The 21,070-nt window shown below is 35.6% G+C and overlaps 5 protein-coding genes across 8 annotated transcripts; 3 read left to right on the top strand and 2 right to left on the bottom strand.

Moving 5' to 3' along the window:
* Window positions 1-293: 293 nt before the first annotated feature.
* Window positions 294-2,948, top strand: LOC123208000 (anaphase-promoting complex subunit 8-like). Of its 2 annotated transcripts, XM_044625465.1 has the most exons (4): window positions 294-372; window positions 1,077-2,327; window positions 2,457-2,565; window positions 2,740-2,948. In XM_044625465.1, exons 1-3 carry the CDS (start codon window positions 328-330, stop codon window positions 2,544-2,546), a joined length of 1,386 nt encoding a protein of 461 aa, XP_044481400.1. In that variant the 5' UTR covers window positions 294-327; the 3' UTR covers window positions 2,547-2,565; window positions 2,740-2,948. The 2 variants fall into 2 exon arrangements, with proteins under 2 accessions (XP_044481400.1, XP_044481399.1); XM_044625464.1 differs by having other exon boundaries at window positions 2,457-2,948.
* Window positions 2,949-4,497: 1,549 nt separating this feature from the next.
* LOC123207999 lies at window positions 4,498-5,984 on the bottom strand. Its single transcript, XM_044625463.1, has 3 exons — window positions 5,825-5,984; window positions 5,606-5,694; window positions 4,498-4,844 (listed from the first exon to the last, which is right to left on the bottom strand). Exons 1-3 carry the CDS (start codon window positions 5,855-5,857, stop codon window positions 4,697-4,699), a joined length of 270 nt encoding a protein of 89 aa, XP_044481398.1. The 5' UTR covers window positions 5,858-5,984; the 3' UTR covers window positions 4,498-4,696.
* Window positions 5,985-7,259: 1,275 nt separating this feature from the next.
* LOC123208008 (RNA-binding protein 25-like) lies at window positions 7,260-21,023 on the bottom strand. Of its 3 annotated transcripts, none has more exons than XM_044625480.1 (12): window positions 20,243-21,023; window positions 19,889-19,985; window positions 12,074-12,234; window positions 11,860-11,981; window positions 11,472-11,558; window positions 10,467-10,631; window positions 9,376-10,344; window positions 8,470-8,521; window positions 8,120-8,209; window positions 7,972-8,036; window positions 7,655-7,813; window positions 7,260-7,560 (listed from the first exon to the last, which is right to left on the bottom strand). In XM_044625480.1, exons 7-12 carry the CDS (start codon window positions 10,036-10,038, stop codon window positions 7,510-7,512), a joined length of 1,080 nt encoding a protein of 359 aa, XP_044481415.1. In that variant the 5' UTR covers window positions 10,039-10,344; window positions 10,467-10,631; window positions 11,472-11,558; window positions 11,860-11,981; window positions 12,074-12,234; window positions 19,889-19,985; window positions 20,243-21,023; the 3' UTR covers window positions 7,260-7,509. The 3 variants fall into 3 exon arrangements, with proteins under 3 accessions (XP_044481415.1, XP_044481414.1, XP_044481416.1); XM_044625479.1 differs by having other exon boundaries at window positions 19,889-20,038; XM_044625481.1 differs by lacking the exons at window positions 19,889-19,985; window positions 20,243-21,023 and having other exon boundaries at window positions 10,511-10,631; window positions 12,074-12,755.
* On the top strand, window positions 12,312-14,589 carry LOC123208011 (formin-like protein 4). Its single transcript, XM_044625483.1, has 2 exons — window positions 12,312-13,105; window positions 13,197-14,589. The coding sequence occupies exons 1-2, from the start codon at window positions 12,312-12,314 to the stop codon at window positions 14,512-14,514; spliced, it is 2,112 nt and encodes a 703-aa protein (XP_044481418.1). The 3' UTR covers window positions 14,515-14,589.
* Window positions 16,858-19,113, top strand: LOC123208007 (protein EDS1-like). The gene is made up of 3 exons (XM_044625478.1): window positions 16,858-17,266; window positions 17,358-18,161; window positions 18,269-19,113. The coding sequence occupies exons 1-3, from the start codon at window positions 16,961-16,963 to the stop codon at window positions 18,992-18,994; spliced, it is 1,836 nt and encodes a 611-aa protein (XP_044481413.1). The 5' UTR covers window positions 16,858-16,960; the 3' UTR covers window positions 18,995-19,113.
* Window positions 21,024-21,070: the final 47 nt, after the last annotated feature.

Consider the following 21,070-nt stretch of genomic DNA (forward strand, 5'->3'; position numbering starts at 1 on the left):
GCAACGAAATTGTTATTTTCAAGATTCTGATTGGTTGAACTTTTAATTAATGTTTTTGATATGCAGGGCAGCAGAACAATTAGTTGGAATCGAACAAGACCCAGCCAAGTATACACCCTCTAACACCAGATTCCAACGTGAAGCTCAAGCATTCGCCGGAGGTTTCGTACTAATGAGATCACTTCAACGCCGTTTGCCGGTGTTTCTTACGTGTCCACTCCGTCATGGAGGAAGATGAGGTGGTGGATGGTGATTTTTATCTTTTGGCTAAGTCATACTTTGATTGTAGAGAGTACAGGAGGGCTGCTCACGTGCTCCGTGATCAACATGGAAAGAAATGCGTGTTTTTTGCGCTGTTATGCTCTGTATCTGGTTTGTTTCATTCTGGCATTTAGTCTTTTCTTATCCATGGTCTTGGTTACGAGATTGTGTCGTATTTGAAATTTTTCACGAGAGAGAAGCTAGTGAGAAAAGGAAATATATATACTATTTTGCACATGTTTTGCCACTTGATACTATTTCTGCAATTTTTTGTATTCATTATTTCATTTTCAAATGGCTGATCATTCAGAATCAAAACTAGGGTTCTCTTTTTGCAATTTTTTTAACCATATATTTATACTGTTGCATTGCATCTGTACATGGAATGTATATTCATTCATTCATATGTACTTAACCATTCCCTACTGTTGCCAAGCTTTATACACTGTTGGATAACGAAATACTCATTCATGTGAATCCTCAAATTACTTGGTTACTTTTACTTTTAAAGGCTTCACTTAGTGGGGATAGTGCAAAGGGATAGATGACATCAATGAAGGAGAACTTTCATTTTGTCTTAAGAATTGATTTATAAATTCTACTACCTTCTTAAATGCATCAGAAATTGCAATCATACAATGGTCTTGTATTGTTGTTCACGTGGTTACTCGGCAATGCATGATGTTGCCACTCTCAGCAATACCTGTGCAGTTGTTGGTCCTGTTATTTTCTAAATTTAATATGATCAGATAAAGATATGCTATATTTTAGGACTTATATTTACATTTTTCACCCCTTTTTTTTGGGTTCATAAGGCTGGAGAAAAGCGGAAGGAAGAAGAAATTATAGAACTTGAGGGACCATTGGGCAAGAGTGATGCTGTGAATCGTGAACTTGTTTCCCTTGAGAGAGAGTTATCTACATTTCGCAAGAATGGAATAATTGATCCCTTTGGTTTGTATTTATATGGTATGGTGCTAAAAGATAAAGGTAGTGAGTATCTTGCTCGTGCAGTTTTAGTGGAGTCTGTGAATAGCTACCCTTGGAATTGGAGTGCCTGGTTGGAGCTGCAGTCCTTGTGCACTACAGTGGACATCTTGAATGGCCTTAATCTAAATGACCATTGGATGAAGGACTTTTTTCTTGCTAGTGCTTATCAAGAACTTAGGATGCACAATGAATCCTTAACAAAATATGAATATTTGCAGGGCACTTTCAGTTTCAGCAGTTACATACAGGCTCAAATTGCAAAAACACAATACAGTTTGAGAGAATTTGAGAAGGTTGAAGTGATTTTTGAAGAGCTTTTAAGAAATGACCCCTATCGAGTGGAAGACATGGATATGTATTCTAATGTGCTATATGCAAAGGAGTGTTTCTCTGCTTTAAGTTACCTTGCCCACAGAGTATTTATGACTGATAAATATAGACCTGAATCTTGTTGCATAATTGGGAATTACTACAGTTTAAAGGGGCAGCATGAGAAATCAGTTGTGTATTTTAGGAGGGCACTTAAATTGAACAAAAAATTTTTGTCAGCTTGGACACTAATGGGCCATGAATATGTTGAGATGAAAAACACTCCAGCTGCTATTGATGCCTATAGACGAGCTGTAGATATAAATCCATGTGATTATCGAGCTTGGTATGGGTTAGGACAAGCTTATGAGATGATGCATTTGCCTTTCTATGCTCTTCATTATTTTCGAAAATCTGTATTCTTGCAGCCAACTGATTCTCGGTTGTGGATTGCCATGGCTCAGTGTTATGAAACTGAAGAGCTTCACATGCTTGAAGAGGCAATAAAATGCTATAAAAGGGCTGCAAATTGTAACGACAGGGAAGCATTTGCCCTGAACCAGCTTGCAAAGCTGCATCATGAACTTGGGCGTGATGAGGAAGCAGCATTCTACTACAAGAAGGATCTAGATAGGATGGAAGCTGAAGAGAGGGAAGGACCAAATATTGTTGAAGCTTTGTTATTTCTTGCAACTCACTGCAGAACCCATAACAGATTTGATGAAGCCGAGGTGTATTGTACACGTCTTCTGGATTTTACTGGCCCAGTAAGTTGCGTTGATATTCTTCTTTTAGAGTTTATAAAGAGATAAATGATCAATTTTATAGAAATCATGTATTCATGAAAATGCCAAACTCAAAACTGTCTTACATATTTCCTTTGTGCCTGATTGCAGGAGAAAGAAACGGCGAAGAGTATGCTTCGGGGAATGAGAACAGGACAATCAAGTCGTCCACCAATGGATCTTGAGCACTTTCCTACCTGATTTTTGGCTATCACTCATAGTAAGTTGAAAAGCCTTTGAAACAGCTGTACTTGTTTTGTTTTCAATTTAGAGGGAACTATTAAATTGTGAAACACTTAAGATATGTCTAGTTATAGTGTTATGCTTCTATTGGTGTTCTGTGATTCAGAAACCATTGGTATGCTGTTTTTATGTTTATTTGTTTGTCTTTTAGGAAGGATAGACAAGTATAACGGCGGAAATTCCAGCCTGAGTATGTTGCTGTAATTTTATCTTTACAAGAATGTAGCAGTAAGACACATATTTCTCAACCACTGGTGTTGTATTTTGACATTACAACTGAAAGATGTGACTGGAACTCTGTATAATTCTTATTCTTTTATAGCTGAATGGTAGGTGCTAGATTGATGCTATAGTAGTCTATATTAGGCCTAAAACGGTTTTATTTCTCTCTTAAACTTTTTTTTTTTTTTTCTGTTCAATTTCCATGTAATCCACATCATTATCTGTTTTTGGGATTTTTGGCCCCGGGATGTAATCAACAAATTTACGTTATAGAAGTAAAAATTTCAAGAGTTAAAGACTGAGTGATGTTTTTAAGGCTAAATGTATGGCTTCTTGGGGTGATGTGCTAAATTCTCATGGGGAGTTAATGGCTTTTCTGCTGATGGATAATCAATATGATAAAGTCTTGTTAAAAGGTGCTTTTTTTCATGTTAAAATATTTGGGGGCATTTGTATTTGGATAATATTTGATTATTATTATAATTTACCTTATAAGTTGATATAATAAGTAATGGTGATATAATAAGTAATATAAATTAATTTGATTATCCAAATATTAAAAGATTAATCTTAATTTTGTTACAAAAATATCATAGATTGCATTAAGAATATTTTAGAAATAAATATGTTAGTAATAAGAAGACATTAATTAATTTTATAATTTAAATTTTTTTTTATAATTTTATTAACACTGATTGTATTTTCAGAAAATGCATAAAATGTTACCTTAACCTAAGATATGTTAAATATTAATGCCTACTTTGTCAAATATTTTAATAATTTAAATATGACAATTTTATCAATTAATTTATACAAAATAATTAATCTATCTTTATAGTTTTTTTTTTTTGATACTTTTTCATTTTTGGTAATTAATCCATCTATATTAAGTATCTATTTGAAAAGATTATTTATATAATCTTAATTTTATTATAATTTTATTTTTATTTATTAAAATTCTAAGATAATAACAATTAATAACATGTAAAGGAAATATATATTAATAATAAAATGTCATTTTAAAATAATTTAAGAACATGAAAAAAAATTATAATATATTATTAACATAAATATCTTTTTAAGATATTTAGTAAAATAATATATATATATATATATATATATTTTATAAATATTAACCAAACACAATAGTTTTTTTTTTTCATAATATCAATCATATAAAGTAATTAATGATTTATTGTAATAATTCTTTTATTAATAAAACATTGTCGGAATTAATTGCACGCTTAAATTTAAACATACATTAAAGATTTCCCTTAACATTTTACAATATCTCACATCCCTGCGGGCAGGGCCTGATCCAGTCCCATTAAGAGTTTGATACCACAAATTAGGCCAACTGTGATTAACCTGTTTATATATATATATATATATATATATATATATATATATATATATATATATATATATATATATATATTTGTAAGTAAAATTAGTTAGAGGGCATGATCCAGTCTCAACGTGTGCGATAAAAGCTCAAACCAGGACTCGTAAATTTTAATAGCCGACCAGTTTTGTTAACCCTCGTCATTCATATTTTTGACCTACACATTAACGGTGAAAATGTGAATTGTTACAAAACTAAAAATAACACTATCATTCATACCTCAAGTGACGGCCAGATACATGGACAAAATGCAATAGAAATCAAGTAGAAACACCAAGACAGTAAAGAGAACTATATCAATTAACTTTATGTTGTTTCCAGATGCAAGACTGCCAAGTCCAAACCGTACAAACTCCAATCATAGTTTATAGTTATTCAGATCTTATTTTCATTTGACATAAAAGGAAAGTTGACACAAACTTCTATCACAACCAACAATGAAAGAAATAAGGACATTAGTTTTGAACATCACTGAATTGCTTCACTTAGGGTCAGCAAAGAAGCTGTTGATGGTTGGCATAATTTCTGGGGCCCTGGTGCGGACAAATTTTCTCAGGAAGTGCTCAGAATACTTTTCTCCCTCCGCAAAGTTCTCTAAAACCCCGGCAGTCCGGTTCTCCTTGTTCACCCTGATTTAAATAGGCCAAAAGGAATGATGTAAGCTGACAATAAAAATAAGCTCCAAGCACTTTAGGCACCCCAACGCATAGCTACAATTTTCACCTTCTTCAGATAGAATAAAGTACTCAATCGATCAACTTAAACAAATGCCAGTCACATTGAGGTCAATCATTTCTCAAAATGAAAAACTTCTAGCAATTAAAATGCTCAACTTCCATTATAACATGTGGCTCTCAATTGAAGTTGGTCAAAAAGACACCATACTTGAAATTCAACCAAACTCAGCATCAAAACAGACAGAAAATATTATCACTTAAATTATATGGCAACAAGAACCCCAAGATTACTTGCTATGAAAACTAAACTTACAATCAGATAATTTAATTTGCTGATCTGTTATGAAATATCTATAATATGAACCAATTAACAAATGTACTACATTCAGGACATAATTTTTTTTTCACAAGAGAGCCTACACAGACACCCTCCAGAAAGAACTTTAGAAATTCATAATTACCGCTATTAGGCTTTTATGTTGAAAAATCAAAACATTGCTATTTAACTTTTTAGAATTGTGTTTCTCCGATTTGTTCTTTTATTTTCAACTTTTTTTGTAGCTTGGGAACCAAAAGCAAGTTTTTTCAAACCCTAACCCATCAAATTCTAGATTAGGAGCAGTTAAATTTAAATTACCCACAACGATTTATTCTATTTTTCTTTAAAAAAAAATCGCAGAGCAGATTTTATACATGTATATATGTTAATATACCTGACTTCAGGGTTGATGCAGATATTGCGGACGAGCTGAAACCCGCACATCCCAATGGCAACACCAACGGCCGCGAACAGTGGAAACACCTACACGTATATTTATATCAAAATTCAAATATCCGATAAACCAGATCTCGTAAACAGAAAAAGCAGATGAAAATCTAAACCGATATAAAAGCATCCAATTACGGCGTTAAAAAGAGGGATCTATGAGTACCTCGGGCCTTATCCATGGGTTCCCTCCAGCCATTGTAAGCACTGTATAAATTGGTACCGGAACAATTTCGAATCTGCAGAGAAAGAATAGGGAGGCGATTAAAGGGATGAGACGCGCTGTATTTATCTTGACTAGGGTTTTGTTTTTTTAGTGAATCACATGGTCCCGCCCAAAGTTTGACCCCACAATTTTCCCTCCCATTGATGGAAGGAATCACACTTTTCCACCCATCAGAAAGATGAATTACTATATTATCCCAAATTACTTCATTCTTCAAAATTTTTTCTAGAGTATCAAGATTTAAAAAATATACATAGATATCCAATTTTGCATGATCACTCTTTATTTCCCTTTCATTTCATCTTATCATTTTCTTAACTTGTTTTCGCTATCTTCCTTGTATCTTTAAGAATTTTTAACAATACATTTGACTCATTTGAAGATAGTAACTTTTTACAGTCGGCCAATAAACCAAAAAGACTAGATTGAGGAGTTGAAAAGGTCAGTAAAAATCTTGATTAGCAAGTCAATCTACGTTGTTGTGATGAAATCCCCAAGTCAACTTCATCCATTGCCATGACAAAATCTCAAAGTAAAAAACTTTGAGAATATTTTGATTAACGTTAAGAGGATAGAGTTAGAGACAGTGATGAATTCGTAATGATAAAGGTTTTCAAATATTTATATTTTGTAGGGATTGAATTATAGATTTTCAAATTGTGGATCAAAAAAAATATATTATGTTTAAAATGCTAAACTATGATATGTAAAAAGGGTTTTTAAAAAATTTTTTCAAGTTTGTTTATGGTAAAATCAATATTTTACCTTCATTGCATTTTAGTTTTTGAGGACCAACGTATAATTTGTGCCATCAAGGGTGGAGAGTGTTTTTGAGCCAAACCTTGGGTGCGAAAATGTAATTCCCTTTTCTTAATATTTTAATAATTATTTATCGGTTTTTCAGCTGGAAATTGTGCAACTTGATTGGTTGGTTCGGGGGAAGAAACGTCTTTACCTAATCTTTCTGCTTTACTGGTTGACGAATGGAATAGTGACACGTTGATTTCCCATAAAGTAATAATAGCATGCGTCAACGTCAACTTGATAAGTTTTGATGTCTTGGAAATACGGCCGACATGTCATATAGGTAAATTAATATAAGACGACTCGTCATTGATAGATCACATGCCATAATGTTTCAACACGTGGATATTACTTTATCGGCTATCTACCGGGGGCTCTCACAAGCTCACACCTCCCAGTTTCTCATTTCTCTAGTAATGTATATCATATTTAATCTAATATCACTTCTTTACCCTCTAATTTGGTGCATATTATTTACATCCGGATGATGGAGTAAATATTACTATCCAATCACATGATCAAACATTATCTAAATACTGAATACTGCTCGTATATATTTAACACCGCAAACTAAAGCAACACATATTCATAATGAAACAACGTCGGGTATTAACAAGGAAACATTGAGCAAAATATTTGTCATCTGTAGATTTGTGATAAAACAGGCTTTTCCACCATGAAATTGAAAGAGAAGCTCTTTGGTACAAGATAAATCCAACATAAGAGCTGTTAAAATTCAATAATATCAAATGCTATTTACAACTATTTGACTAATCCTTAGGTCAATTTCTGAGACTGGATATCATCTTATAGATCCATCTCTAAAGTTTCCGAGCCCGATCACGCCAAGAACCTTGTTGCTTTGAAAGAACCTATTACCATAAACCACAGTAACAGTTGTTTGAAATTTGATGGTCCCATGTTGCAGAAAGAAAGAATTTTCTAAAGAAAATCAAATCAACTGACCTTCTCACTAAAGAGGCTTGTAGCATTGCCACTTTCATTGTTCTTCTTTTCACTGTCATCTACCTCTGGCTCACTCTCTGAGGTAATGCAAGGTGGAACTGCTGATGCTCCAAACATGGCTTCATCATGAGCAGCTTTTATTTGTTCCTCTCTTCTAGCCTTCAGAATCACATAATATAAATTTCTTTAAAAAACTGATTTCTTGCTGAATTTCTCAAAAGTTAAACATAATAACCAAATAGCAATAGCAAGAAGCACCGAATGAAAACTGGAATCTGGAATAAGTGATCAATGGCAGAAGATGTGGTATGCAATACCTCAATAGCAGAAAACCGGAAAGTCTGCCCTATGTGCTTGACCAGGGCAGCATCATCATCTGCAGCTGTTAATAGGATGAATATATACTATCAGTTCTAAGTTGCTATTCATCCACGTCAGAATATAAGCAGGGAAAACATATCCAACCTTCAACTTCCTCATCATCAAGAGGGGCATCCTTATTGAACTCAAACCGCTCCCATCCGGTGCCCATTCCCTTAGTTTCATCCTTTTCAGCTGTATTAAAATCACAGTTTTTTACAATGAGCACAGAAATTCAATTAAGAAAAAATTTACCAAAGGGGAATTGTGGTGTGAGATGAATAATATAAAAATTCATAGAAGAGTTAAGACACAAAAGGGGTCTGTGCTTTAAAAGTCAGCCTTTCAGTAATATGAACTGAAAAAGTAAGTTTCAAAACTCTTAAACTTCTGTGCCAGAAATTATCTGACAAATAAGATGAACATAAACTGCCAACAAGCATATGGTAACTTACCAGTTTCAGCAAGCTGAAGTTTCATCTTTGCTTTAACTCTTTCAGCCGGTATCTGTTCACAAAAGAAAGATTGCTCTCACTACCTAGTCCAGTACAAGATGACTAAACATAATGCATTGAAGTCAAGTTCGCAGTTATTACAGTTCTATATTCTAAAGAACCATGAGTTGTACAACTGAACTAAACCTTAGATATACAAATCTGGACTTCATAAAAGGGAAAAGGGCATATTTTAAACTTTAGTGCCTTGATCTAATAATTTTCCATAGTTGTGCATATGTTGAACAAAAGTTATGCGACAATGCCATCTCAGTGCTAAACAGAACAAGCATGCTCCTCATCAATTAAAATGACATCAAGCATGAAGGAAGGAACATTGAATATATGGCCAAGCCTGGACTATTTTCATCTCCATATCTGTCTTCTCATGAGTTAAAAAGTGCATGACACCCATCATCTTTATTGAAGCACATTAGTTTTTCTATTCAACTGCCCGACTATGGAATGCTCACATTAAGACATGCAGAGCTGAAGATAAAAATCTTGAACTCATTGCTACCAAGCAATTTTATGACTACAACAACTCTGAAACTCCATTAAATTCAAGGTTTTACAAAATGGTGTTAATTCAATGTTGAATCTGTTTATACGCTACAACTCTAAAAAACAGTCATGTTTCCAAGCTCCTTTCTTCCATGCTTTCACCATGAACTATAAGAACTTTAATTCTAACAAGTAACAATAGTATTACACGATAAATTATAATTCAAAGTAAAAGTTCACCTCGTTTAACAGCAATTTCTAATAACAAACTAGCCAATGCTCAAACTCAGTGCAATATCTAACAAAGATTAAACAAAAAAAACCCATGCATGGACAAAATTGAATTGACAAGGACGCACATACCATCTTGTCATAGCCTTCAATTAACCTCGAATAATCAACTTTATCATTCCTCTCTTCCCTTCTCCTATCTCGCGGCGACACACTCCTTCTCTTCCTCTTCTCTCTGTCCTCGTTTCTGTCTCTGCCTCTATCTCTGTAATCCCTCTCTCTGTCTCGGTCTCTGTCTTTGTCTCTATAATCCCTCTCCCTCTCTTTCTCTCTGTTTCTATCTCTATAATCCCTATCTCTATCTCTGTCTCTGCCTCTATAATCTCTATCTCTATCTTTGTCTCTGTCTCTATAATCCCTATCTCTGTCTCTAGAATCTCTCTCCCTGTCTCTATCTCTATGATCTCTCTTTCTGTCTCTGTCCCTACGATCCCTCTCTGGGTCTCTGCTGTCCCTAGATTGGGTCTGTTTTCCCTCATCGGGTTTCTTCTTGAGCTTGTTTTGGATGGACTGGAGTTGAGCTTGTTTCTCGAGATTGGAGGTTGTGGTTGGACTCGAAGCTTTTACGAAGTTGCTAAGAAATGATGATGAAGAAGAGGGGGTTTGTTTAGTGAAAACGTCGTCATTTTGGGTAGGGGAAGAAGAGGAGAAACCAAGACCTTGCTTAAATCGAGCGGCTCCCTGCCCTTTCCGAGTCAACTCGTCGTAGTAAGCTGCCGCTTTTTCTTCCTCCATTTTTTCCTGCTACTGCTCAAACTTGGGTCATTTCTCACAAAATGGAGATCGATTTTGCTCAATGCAGCGATGTCGTTTTAGATTGACGGATATGGGCCGATGTTAATGTTATGGATGTGGTTATGCTTAAGGCCTTGATGTTCCTGGGGCTGGGTCCATGTACAGTCGTCTGCAAACCGACTTCTCAAACGATCAGGCGAACGCCATTTATTACCTCACTAGGGACATAATAATAGCGATGCCACAGATAATTGTGCATCATTGAGTTCTGCTTTGTGGGTTATTATAAGAAACTTATTATAAAGCCTGCACATGGTGTTTAAGTGTTAGTTGGAAGTTGGAGCTACTGTCTAATTTATAATCAAGAAGGATCTGAATCTTAATGTTTTGAAGGCAAAATGTTTTAATGTTTAGAAGAAAAATCTTACATATTTTGTTCATAATTGAAGGGGAATGAAAGGTAAGACAATACATGAGAAGAGGAAGCAAATTAAGGGATGATGATGATCAGCTTTCACCATCATCCTCATCCTCACCAGCAACTTCACCATCTTCTCCCTCATCACCGCTTAGTCCGGCTGAGCTTCCAACTCCTGAAACTCACTTGGTTCAACACTTTAATCAATGTATCACAATCTATTCGTGATGGACTCCCATCCCTCATTAACATAATATTATTCTTTTTTCTTCAACTTTTCCCACCTACTACAACAAATCAAGTACCTTTGTATTATCATATTTAAATATGGCTGATGCTATAACTATTATATTAGACTACACTATTTGAAACCTTGAATTGAGAAGTAACACATTTTGGAAACTGCTCTCAAGAAATAACACGGGTCTAGTTCACACAAAATTTTGAATGAAATTTGCTTATAGAAAGAGAATTTGAGTCAAGTTATTAAACTAAAGTTTTAACTCAAATTTTGTTCAAATTAAACCAAATATTGAATTGAGCCGAACTGACATTGCTTGGTTCAAATTCGATTTGAGTCATATTGAGCCACCTTAATATCGAAAAGTATAATTGGTTGATCTAACACCGTCATTTTAAGTGCTAAAACTCTAGCCAAATCAACAAATACAAACCAAACTTTGAACTTTTTCACCGAGCTAAACTTGAGTTTTTTTTTAATACAATTCAATAAATTTAAATTAAACTTGAACTATCCTAATATTTATTTGAACAAAATTTGAGATAGCCCATGTTCAGGCTCAATTTGGTTCATATTCAAGCTTATCAACAATAGACAGAGCCACTCTTCAATTCTATTGAATTCCTTAGAGCCACACCAGGAGCACCAAAGGATTTGGTGTATATGCCCTCCACCACGCCCATAACTGGGGTGGTGCAAAGCTTTTAATGCTAGTAATTTGAAATAAGTAAATCATGTAATGGATGGCATGTCAGGCTTTTCTTATAAACTTACTCTCAACTTGATGTATAGCCCATTCAATCTTCCCTGAGCTCGTGTTGATTTGAGAGTAGTAGCAGCATGGCTTGTTGCCTTATCTGACTTCAGAAAAGAAAGAAAAGTGGATCAGTTGAATATTTTCACAGTACTGCAATGCCCAATGGCAGGTTGCAACACATTCTGGTTTGGTCTTCAAAGTTTGTCTTCATTACATTTGTAACTCATGGCACACTGGACACCTTTGTCAACATTATTAACAATGCAACAAAGGATATTCCAACAGATAAAATAATATTTATTATCTTTGTTGTCGATTACATTTAAGTTGCAAGGCCGGCCAGAACTGTTATTGTATCAAATCTTAATTATGCATTTATTCTAACATCTAAATTAGCTGACTCACTTGAAGACCCTTCTGTTCTGCCTGCAACTTTAATATAGTAATCAAAATCTGAGAATATTATTGCCCCTTTTGTTAAGACTTTGCCCGGCAAGAGTTAAGCGAATCCAGCCAGAAACAACTACCTGCATTGAAACTGTCAGCAAACCACACCAATGTGCATGACAGGAAAATTTACTCTCATTGTCTAAAATCAAAAAGCATTAAAACAACGAACTTTTCTGTCACTTCTCTCTGCAGTTTCTGCAAACTACTTCTCTTTGAGAAAATGGTCCACCATGTCCTTACACTGCTGCTCCTTTTGTTGTGCTTCTTATTTCCTGTTCTCCTTCCTTCATCCCTGTAAGATTCCTCGCAGAAAGCTGATAGTTGATACTCCTGTTAGGTCAAAATCTCTATTGAGTCAAATAACATAGCTTCAAACAGTGATCTTTCCTGCTGAACAAATTCCAGCAATGCCATCATCAGATCAAAGCAGTGTCAAGACAATTGCTGCCACTGCTGCAATTACTCTACTTCTTGCTGGAGTGGCGTTCTTGTTCTTCCATCGAATTGCTAAACATCTCAAGAAAACTAAAACCATCTCTAGCTTTCGTCGAGAGGAAGCGACACTCACTTATGAAGACTTCAAGAAGTTTAAAGGAAAAGTAAAAGGTTTGATTGTTGATGAAAATGGACAAGATGTCCTGTATGTGAAGAGACTAGAAGATGGGCAACTTAAAGCTACTTTACCAAAGATTGTGTTCAATCCTAGTTATGAAGTAGACGATGACGAAGAAAAAAGAGTGGACGTAGTGAGAAAACCAAAACCAAGGGCAGTATTACTCCATGAGCCATCTGATTTGTCACCACCTCCAGCCACTACAACTGGAAAAGTTTCAGCAACACCGCCGCCTCCTCCCCCTCCCCCTCCTCCTCCTCCTCCCCCTCCCCCTCCCCCTCCCCCTCCTCCTCCCCCTCCTCCCCCTCTGCTTGCTTGTCCACCAGTGCCGCCACCACCTCCAATACCAGTAAAAAGAAATCCTGCATCACTTCCAACACCCAAGGGACTCACTTCGATTTCATTATTGAAACCTCCACCTGTACCTAGACGGAATGCAGATAAGAGTAAGGAAGGAGCTGCTGCAGCGGAGAACTCAAAAAGGACTGTTGTTGGCCAGAAGAAGCTGAAACCATTGCACTGGGACAAGGTCTTAACAAATGTTGATCATTCAATGGTCTGGAATGAGATCAAGGATGGATCTCTCAGGTAATTTTGCCTAAAACACATTTATAACTTAATTTGGATTCCTGATGCACTGCAATATTTCTTATTGCTGATTCATCTGCATGGTGAACAGATTTGATGATGAAATGATTGAAAATCTATTTGGATACACCACCGCCAATCGCAGAACCCCTGGAAGCACAAATATGTCCATCGGTTCAAGCCCTGCAACCCCACCCCAAATTTTTATCCTTGATCCCCGCAAGTCCCAGAATACAGCCATTGTACTAAGATCTCTAGCAATCTCCCGTAAAGAAATCACTGAGGCCCTCCTTGAGGGTCAGGGACTTACCAGTGACACTTTAGAAAAACTTACAAAAATTTCTCCAAGCCAGGAAGAAGCAGCAAAAATCCTCCAATTCAACGGCAACCCAACTAAACTTGCAGATGCGGAGTCTTTCCTTTTCCACATCTTGAAAGCTGTTCCTTCGGCATTCATTCGTATTAATGCAATGCTTTTCAGATCAAGTTATGATTCAGAAATTCTTCACCTAAAAGAGTCCTTGCAAGCTCTTGAATTGGGATGTAAGGAGCTTAGAACCCGAGGGCTCTTCCTAAAACTTCTGGAAGCCATTCTTAAGGCTGGTAATAAGATGAATGCCGGAACCTCCAGGGGAGATGCACAAGGTTTCAACTTAACTGCCCTTCGCAAGCTTTCTGATGTTAAAAGCACCGATGGGAAAACTACTCTACTCCACGTTGTTGTGGAACAAGTGATCCGATCAGAGGGTAAACACTGTGTAATAAATCGGAACCATAGCCTTGGAAGAAGTAATACTCAAAGAAGCATAAATAGTGATTTAAATACAGATAGCTTCGCAGCAGAGGACAAAGACAAAGTGTACCTTGAATTAGGATTGCCAGCAGTAAGAAGCTTAAGTATTGAGTTCTCAAATGTAAAGAAGGCAGCCACAATAGAATATGACCCTTTCATCAATACATGCTCCTCTCTCACATCCCATGTTGCAGAAATTCGGCAGCTAGTGACACGCTGTGCCAATGGTGAGAAAGGTGGGTTTCTACGCGCAATGAAAGAGTTTCTAGAGGAGTGTGAAGAGGAACTTATGGTGATTAGAGAGGAGCAGATAAGGGTTATGGAGCTTGTGAAGCGAACAACAGAATATTATCAAGCAGGAGGTGCCAAAGATAAATGGGCACACCCCATTCAACTGTTTGGAATAGTGAAAGATTTTCTTGACATGGTTGATAGAGTTTGCACCGATATCACTCAGAATTTACAGAGGAAGAATGTGACGAGTGCAATATCGTCGACGTCACCATCATTTTCATCAGCAGCAAGAACTCCGGCTACATTCCCAAACTTCCGTTCACAATTCATGTCAAATATAGCTGAGACAAAATCTTCCAGTGAATCAGATGGTAGCTTTTAAAGAAGATCTGTTTTAATTCTATGTTAAAATTTGAAACCCTAGAAATAAACATAATAGTATTCAGTCCTAGATTCATTTTCCATGCTCAATTTCCCCTTGTTTATTCACCCAAGTTTTGATGGGTCTTCAAACTCCCAATCACGATATTTTAAAAATCAAAATGTCTAAATCAAAATGTCTATAAACTGTTAATCTTGATAAAAAAAAAGATAAAATCGTTATTTTATTATTAAACTCTAAAACTTAAAAGTTTATATCATTTTTTTCTTTATAGTTTAGAAAATTAATAATATTTTTTACTCAAAAGTTTAAAAAATTCACTTTTCTCTTTAAAAAGTTTTTTTTCATTTTTCGACAATGAGAATCAACTATCACTGTTGATTGACTACCTTAACATCTTTTTCTCCAACCATTAATCTTTCCACAAGAGCAAGTTCATCAAACAAAGACAAACTGTCTTGTTTAACCGAGCAAATCCATCCCGAACCCTTGAGCTGTAAGGCTCGAGCCCGGCCGAAGCTTACATGTTGAGAGCAGACTTGGGATACGAAATTCTTCCACGAACAAGCATCCGACCCTTTCTATGTTGAAGCAGCGTGAAGACTGAGTTTTTGTACCTTTTCTTCGAGAGATGAATCAACATTAAAAGAATCGTTTGATGTTTGATCCGTCAATTGGATGAAGACAAATCGTTTTCGTCCGATGAACTTGCTTTAGTGAGAAGGTCAACAGCGGGAGAAGAAGATTCCCAGGTGGTTGGCGGACTATGACAGCGAATTCCCGTCGCTAGAGAATAAAGAAAAAACTTTAGGAGAAAAATAAATTTTTTAAACTTTTGAGTAGTGAAGAATTGTTAGTTTTCCAAATTATTGAGAAAAATAACAATTTTATCCTTTATAACCAACAATTTTGATTAAGATTAATAATTCACAGATGGATGTTTAGATTTTTAAAACTCTCTAAATAAGATTTTGAGAACATATCAAAGCTTGGTGGGAATAAGTCCTTTGGTCATTCTGTTAAGATACTTAACGAGAATGTTGCAAATGAACCCAAATCAACCACATAAATTTCACGGTGAACTAGCATCTTGTTATTCAGCAAACAGATTTCTAGCAATCGTATGGTGCATGAGAAAAATTACCTGGTTGTTTGAGGAAGTGACCATCCAAGTCTTCTTGAGCCTTGTGAGGGGGAGGAGGAAAATTAAACATCCACCCCGTGTGGCTCCACTTGTGTAAAGGTAACAAGAATATGGGCCAAAATTAAAGTCATAATAAACATAATTTTAAAAACCAAATTGAGCCGGTTGCTCTGACCAGTGATGCCTTCACCTACTAATCAAATCGATTAAATTATATATAAAATAAGGTTTAATTAAGTTAATATAAAAAATTATTTTTTAAAAAAATTTATTATAAAAACTTGAACAAAAACCGTATTTATCATATTTAAATATATATACACTATCAAACTAAATTTATTTTAATATTAAATAAGTCAAATAATATATTTGATTATAAATTATACAAAAAATTTTTAATATTATTTTTAAATAGTTAATTAATCTGACCACTGATCAATCAATCTAACTACCAGTTAGATCGAATTGCCCTCTCCATGTATGAATTTACACCTTAATCATTCAAGAAACAAAAATGTATAAAAGTAAAATATAAATCCAAACATTTTGAAACCAAAAATATGATCGTAAAGGTTAACAAAATTAGTGAAATATTAATATTTTTAAAATGAAAGAATAAATTTAAATATTTATTATATTGATAAAATTTTAACTTATTTAATATTGATTATTATATTTTTTATTTACTCTTTTAATCCATAAGGGTAAAATTCTGAATATCAAAATATATATATGTATAAATATATATGTCTTCACATTTTCACGTGTAGCATTCGATGTTCTAGACTTGGACTAGGCATTCATCCGATCAAGGGGCAGGTGGACCAATTAGATCTTCACTTTAATGGTGATTTGACCCAATTAATTTGATAGTTAAATCATAATCGAATAGTATTCATCATAATCGATCTTAGTTTAAACACCATTATGATTTGACAGACCGTCGGATCCCCATCAAACCGTTTTGAAAAGCCGGTTCGGTTGATTTTAGAAGACCACTTTCCTAGCAATTGCACAATCCATAGAAACAAATAAGAAGACTATTGTGAGTGGAATGACTTGACCTTATAATGAAACAAGGTCTTTGCGTGAAATTGAGGGGAAGCATCTTAAGTCGGTCAATGATTGTTTAATACCAAAAAGCTCCATCACATGCACATGGGTTCATCATCCGATAAAGCAATAAAAGAGTCTTTTTAGTCATTCTTCACGTGTGTCCTCTCCTTTAAATTTTAGCTCTGAGATTAAGAAGACAGCAGCAAACAAAAGCAAAGCTGCAAATTCCACGAAGTATTCAGAATAATGGAGGCTTCAAGGCTTGGATTGAGACAAGACCACATCAATAAAGCCTGCTTATTGGCGATGAAAGCTCATAAGTCGCCGGAGAAGCCTTATCTACTAGACAAGTCAAGTAAAACCGATGTGATATTTAGCTTCGCGGGAACTTGGTCGGTAGAGGATTGGTTCACTACAAACCCATTCGGAGAAAGGAAGATCGATCGCGATCAATTTCCATCGCTCAGAAGTATAGGAATTGATGAAGTTGCAACAGTGAACGAAGCTTTCCTCAATAGATTCCTAACAATTTTGCCGCATCTACTGAAGGAGGTAAATCCATAATCTCCATGATCCATTCTAAAGGTTCAGATTTAGGTTTTTCTTTATAAAGGCCTCAGATTTTCATTGAAATTATTTTCAGGTGGGAAAAGCTGTGACAGAAAATAAGCAAATAGTGTTTACAGGGCATTCCTCAGGTGGAGCTATTGCCATTCTAATGACAGTATGGTTCCTTCAACAGCAATACAAACCTGATCCAACAATAAACCTTCAGCACCCATACATACAACCTGATCCAAGAATGCCACCGTTATGTATAACGTTTGGCTCTCCCCTTGTTGGCGATAAAGTATTCAGTCATGCTCTGGGGCGAGAAAATTGGTCACAGTACTTCTTCCACTTCGTTTCAAGATACGATATTGTGCCTCGAGTTTTTTTTGCTCCTCTCTCTTCCATCAAGGGATACTTACACGATATCCTGCATTACCTGAATCCCAAATCCACACTTACCGTACAAGAGCCAGTTGGACAAGCATCAAATCTCTTCGTACATGTAATGAGGAGCGCTTCATCTCTAACCAGTCATGTCGCTTGTCAACTAATGGGAAACACAAATAAGTTATCCGAAACTTGGTCAAGATTTATTGAGCTAAGCCCGTATAGGCCATTTGGAAACTATGTTTTCTATGCACAAAATGGAACGGAAGTGGTGCTAGTGAAAAACCCTGACGCTATTCTGCAGATGTTATTCTACTCTTCTCAATTACTCTCCATGGAAGAAGGTCCACAGATTGCTCTAAGAAGTGTAGAGGAACACCTGAAATATCAACACGAATTGCAGAGCTTCGATAGGAAATTTGTGACCCATTTAGACTCTTTGGATGGGCTTCCATTGTCTTCAAATGGAGGTGCAAGAATCGACATTCTATTGAATATCCTCGGTTTGGTAAGTTTTCAAGTCAATGACGATTTTAATTATGGGATTTTTAGATTTTTCGAATCAAACAAACCGATGTTTGTTTTGTATTGACATCTTGAATCTTCCTATTACAGAGCCCGAGAGCCAGACTGTGCCTTTGCGCTGCCAAAGAGTTTGAGAAGCAGAAATTGAGAAACCAAGAAAGGATTGATCATAAAATGGCAGATATCAAAAGAGGAATAGAAATGTTGGAAAGGTACAAAACAAAGTGTGAGGCTCGCAAAGAGAGCTACTATGATGCCTTCAAGAAATCAAGAGACCATGATGATTTTGACGCAAATGTGAAGAGGCTCGAATTGGCTGGAATCCTAGACGAAGTCATGGAAATGATAAAAAGATATGAACTTCCTGATGGGTTTGAAGGTCGTAAGGAGTGGTTAGAAATTGGAACAAGGTACCGCCGCATTGTTGAACCTCTAGATATCGCCAACTACTACAGGCACCTAAAGAATGAAGATACGGGATCTTATATGATAAAGGGCAGACCAAAACGATACAAATTCACCCAGAATTGGCTTGAGTATGCCCAAAAGATGGAGAAAGAATCCAGCTGCGAATCCTGTTTCTGGGCAGAGGTAGAAGAGCTGCAGATATTAATTATAACTAGTAACAATCCCGGAGTGTCTGAAGGTGTTATGAATAGCATTTTGTGCCTTCATGAAAAGGTAGAGAAGTGGGTTGAACGGCAAGAGCTAGGTGCTGATGTGTTCTTCGAGGGTTCCACTTTCATCAAATGGTGGAACATGCTCCCCGAGCAACTTAGATCAGATTCTCGCATTTCAAGACTCATAAACAAGTAAGAAAAAAATTTGTCCATCGTCATCTTTTTCAAGAATTGTTGCATATAATTGTTTGTTCTAGTTTTATGTATCTGCTATTCATGGGTTATCAAAAACAGAGCTTCAACTTCTTTGCAAAACTTATTTTCCCGCATTGCTTCCAATTCTTTTAAATCAAGAGAAACCCGTCTCAACTGAGATTCTTTCAAAATGTCCCAGAAAACAAATGTCAAATAACCATCATATGAAATTATATCCTTCAGATGACAAAATTTGACAAACTCCACGTTGGGATCTAAAGTTAAAGACTTAATGAAAATGAATTTAACATACTGGGACTCTGACAAAAACTCTGGCCATCAGCAGTTACAGGAGATGACATATAAAAGCATCAGAAATCTCCAAACCCTACCAAAAATTAGTTTTAATTGAAATTGCTGCATGCAATCAATCCAAATAAATGCCCCATTAGCAGTAAGAACTCCCGAGTATACACATGATTGACTGCTACTGAAAGAAATATAAATTAAGGTATACGAACAATTTAAACGATAACAGACCCTAAGTACCAGTAGGGCAACAGATTCAAGAGTTAGCCATGTTAAAATACTGCATGAAAACAATGCTTGCAACAATTATAGAAACATAAATTCAAAGACGCAAAGGTAGTTTAGTTTGTAGTTAAACATATATACAACATGAATGAAGTTATGATAAGTACATTTGGACAAAATTTAGCATATAAGACTGCATCAACTAAAAGTGATGGGACCAGAAGGTTTCTCAATACTTCGATTTCCAGGAACCAAACCATCACCAAAGTAATCATGTTAGGAAAATGCAAAAATTCATTGCTTAAAATGAATACATAATAAGTAACCACAAATAATGAGTAAATAAACTGCTAATACCTACCCCAGACACAGGAGCACTTCAGCTTCAAGTTGGGTTAGGATATAACTTCATTGTCAAGATCCAGTATTGGTCATCCCTCTACAACAAATGCTACTAGCTATCAAGAAAAGGCAGGCAAAACATGACAAAGGGTCCCTTAACAAGAATATTCTGCTACAAAAAAAGCATATAAAGATAAGAAGCCAATCAAATGAGAACCACAAACATAATCATGAATATGTGATTATCAACTGTCACATGCTAATCCACTGGGATACACACAGATTAGAATGACTCAGAAAGAAACACTACAGCTCTAAGGTTTCAACACAAAAATTCAAACATGTGTGGAGAGGGGAGATCGGAAGTACTTACAGATAAACAAACCCTTCATAAACTTCTATACAATCTGTTCACCACCTACATCTATCGCTTGAAAAAGATGACACCTGGCTACACTGATCAACTCATGTAATGAAAATATTAGTTCAAGCAAGCAGCAGAGGAAAACTATATCACAGTTCAACATCAATCTCAGAGTAATAACCCATAAATTTTATTTGCTCTTCATTTTCTTCTCACATGAAAATCAAAATAATCACCTTCTCTTTTTCTTCCCACTTGGAGAAAATAACTGCTATTAATTATGTATAACAATTACTTGAATGTGAAAGGATGATCAATAAATAGAAAATTTTGTCATAAGGAGGTAACCATATAAATATATAAGGTGTGTACATGTAGAAACTTATCAACTATGCATTACTATCTCGGAATGTACTACAGTCAAAGTCAGCTATATGAACCTGCAAATGAGACAGCACAGACCAGGACCATAGAGAGAAACTAAAATTATCATGTATGCATTACTATCTTGGCATGTACACCTCCATGCATATAAACCAAACATTCAAAGATTAGATGGTAACTGAGATTATGACTAATAATCAAATTTGAAGTCCAAGTCTTAAAAAAGGAATATCTCCTTGTATACACCTCACATAACCCTTTAGAAAGCATTCTAAGGTCATTAAACGAAACACAACTAAGAAATACGTTAACGAAGAATACAAACAAAACTAGAATAATTGGAAAAGGGAAATACAAACATCTTTATGTGAGAATTATGTCAGCTCCAAGGCTCCTACGAAATCATGTGCAGACAACAAATTTCAAAATTAATTGGGGCCAATCTGATTATCA

This window comes from Mangifera indica, unplaced genomic scaffold, assembly GCF_011075055.1.
Source record: "Mangifera indica cultivar Alphonso unplaced genomic scaffold, CATAS_Mindica_2.1 Un_0127, whole genome shotgun sequence".
NCBI lineage: Eukaryota > Viridiplantae > Streptophyta > Magnoliopsida > Sapindales > Anacardiaceae > Mangifera > Mangifera indica.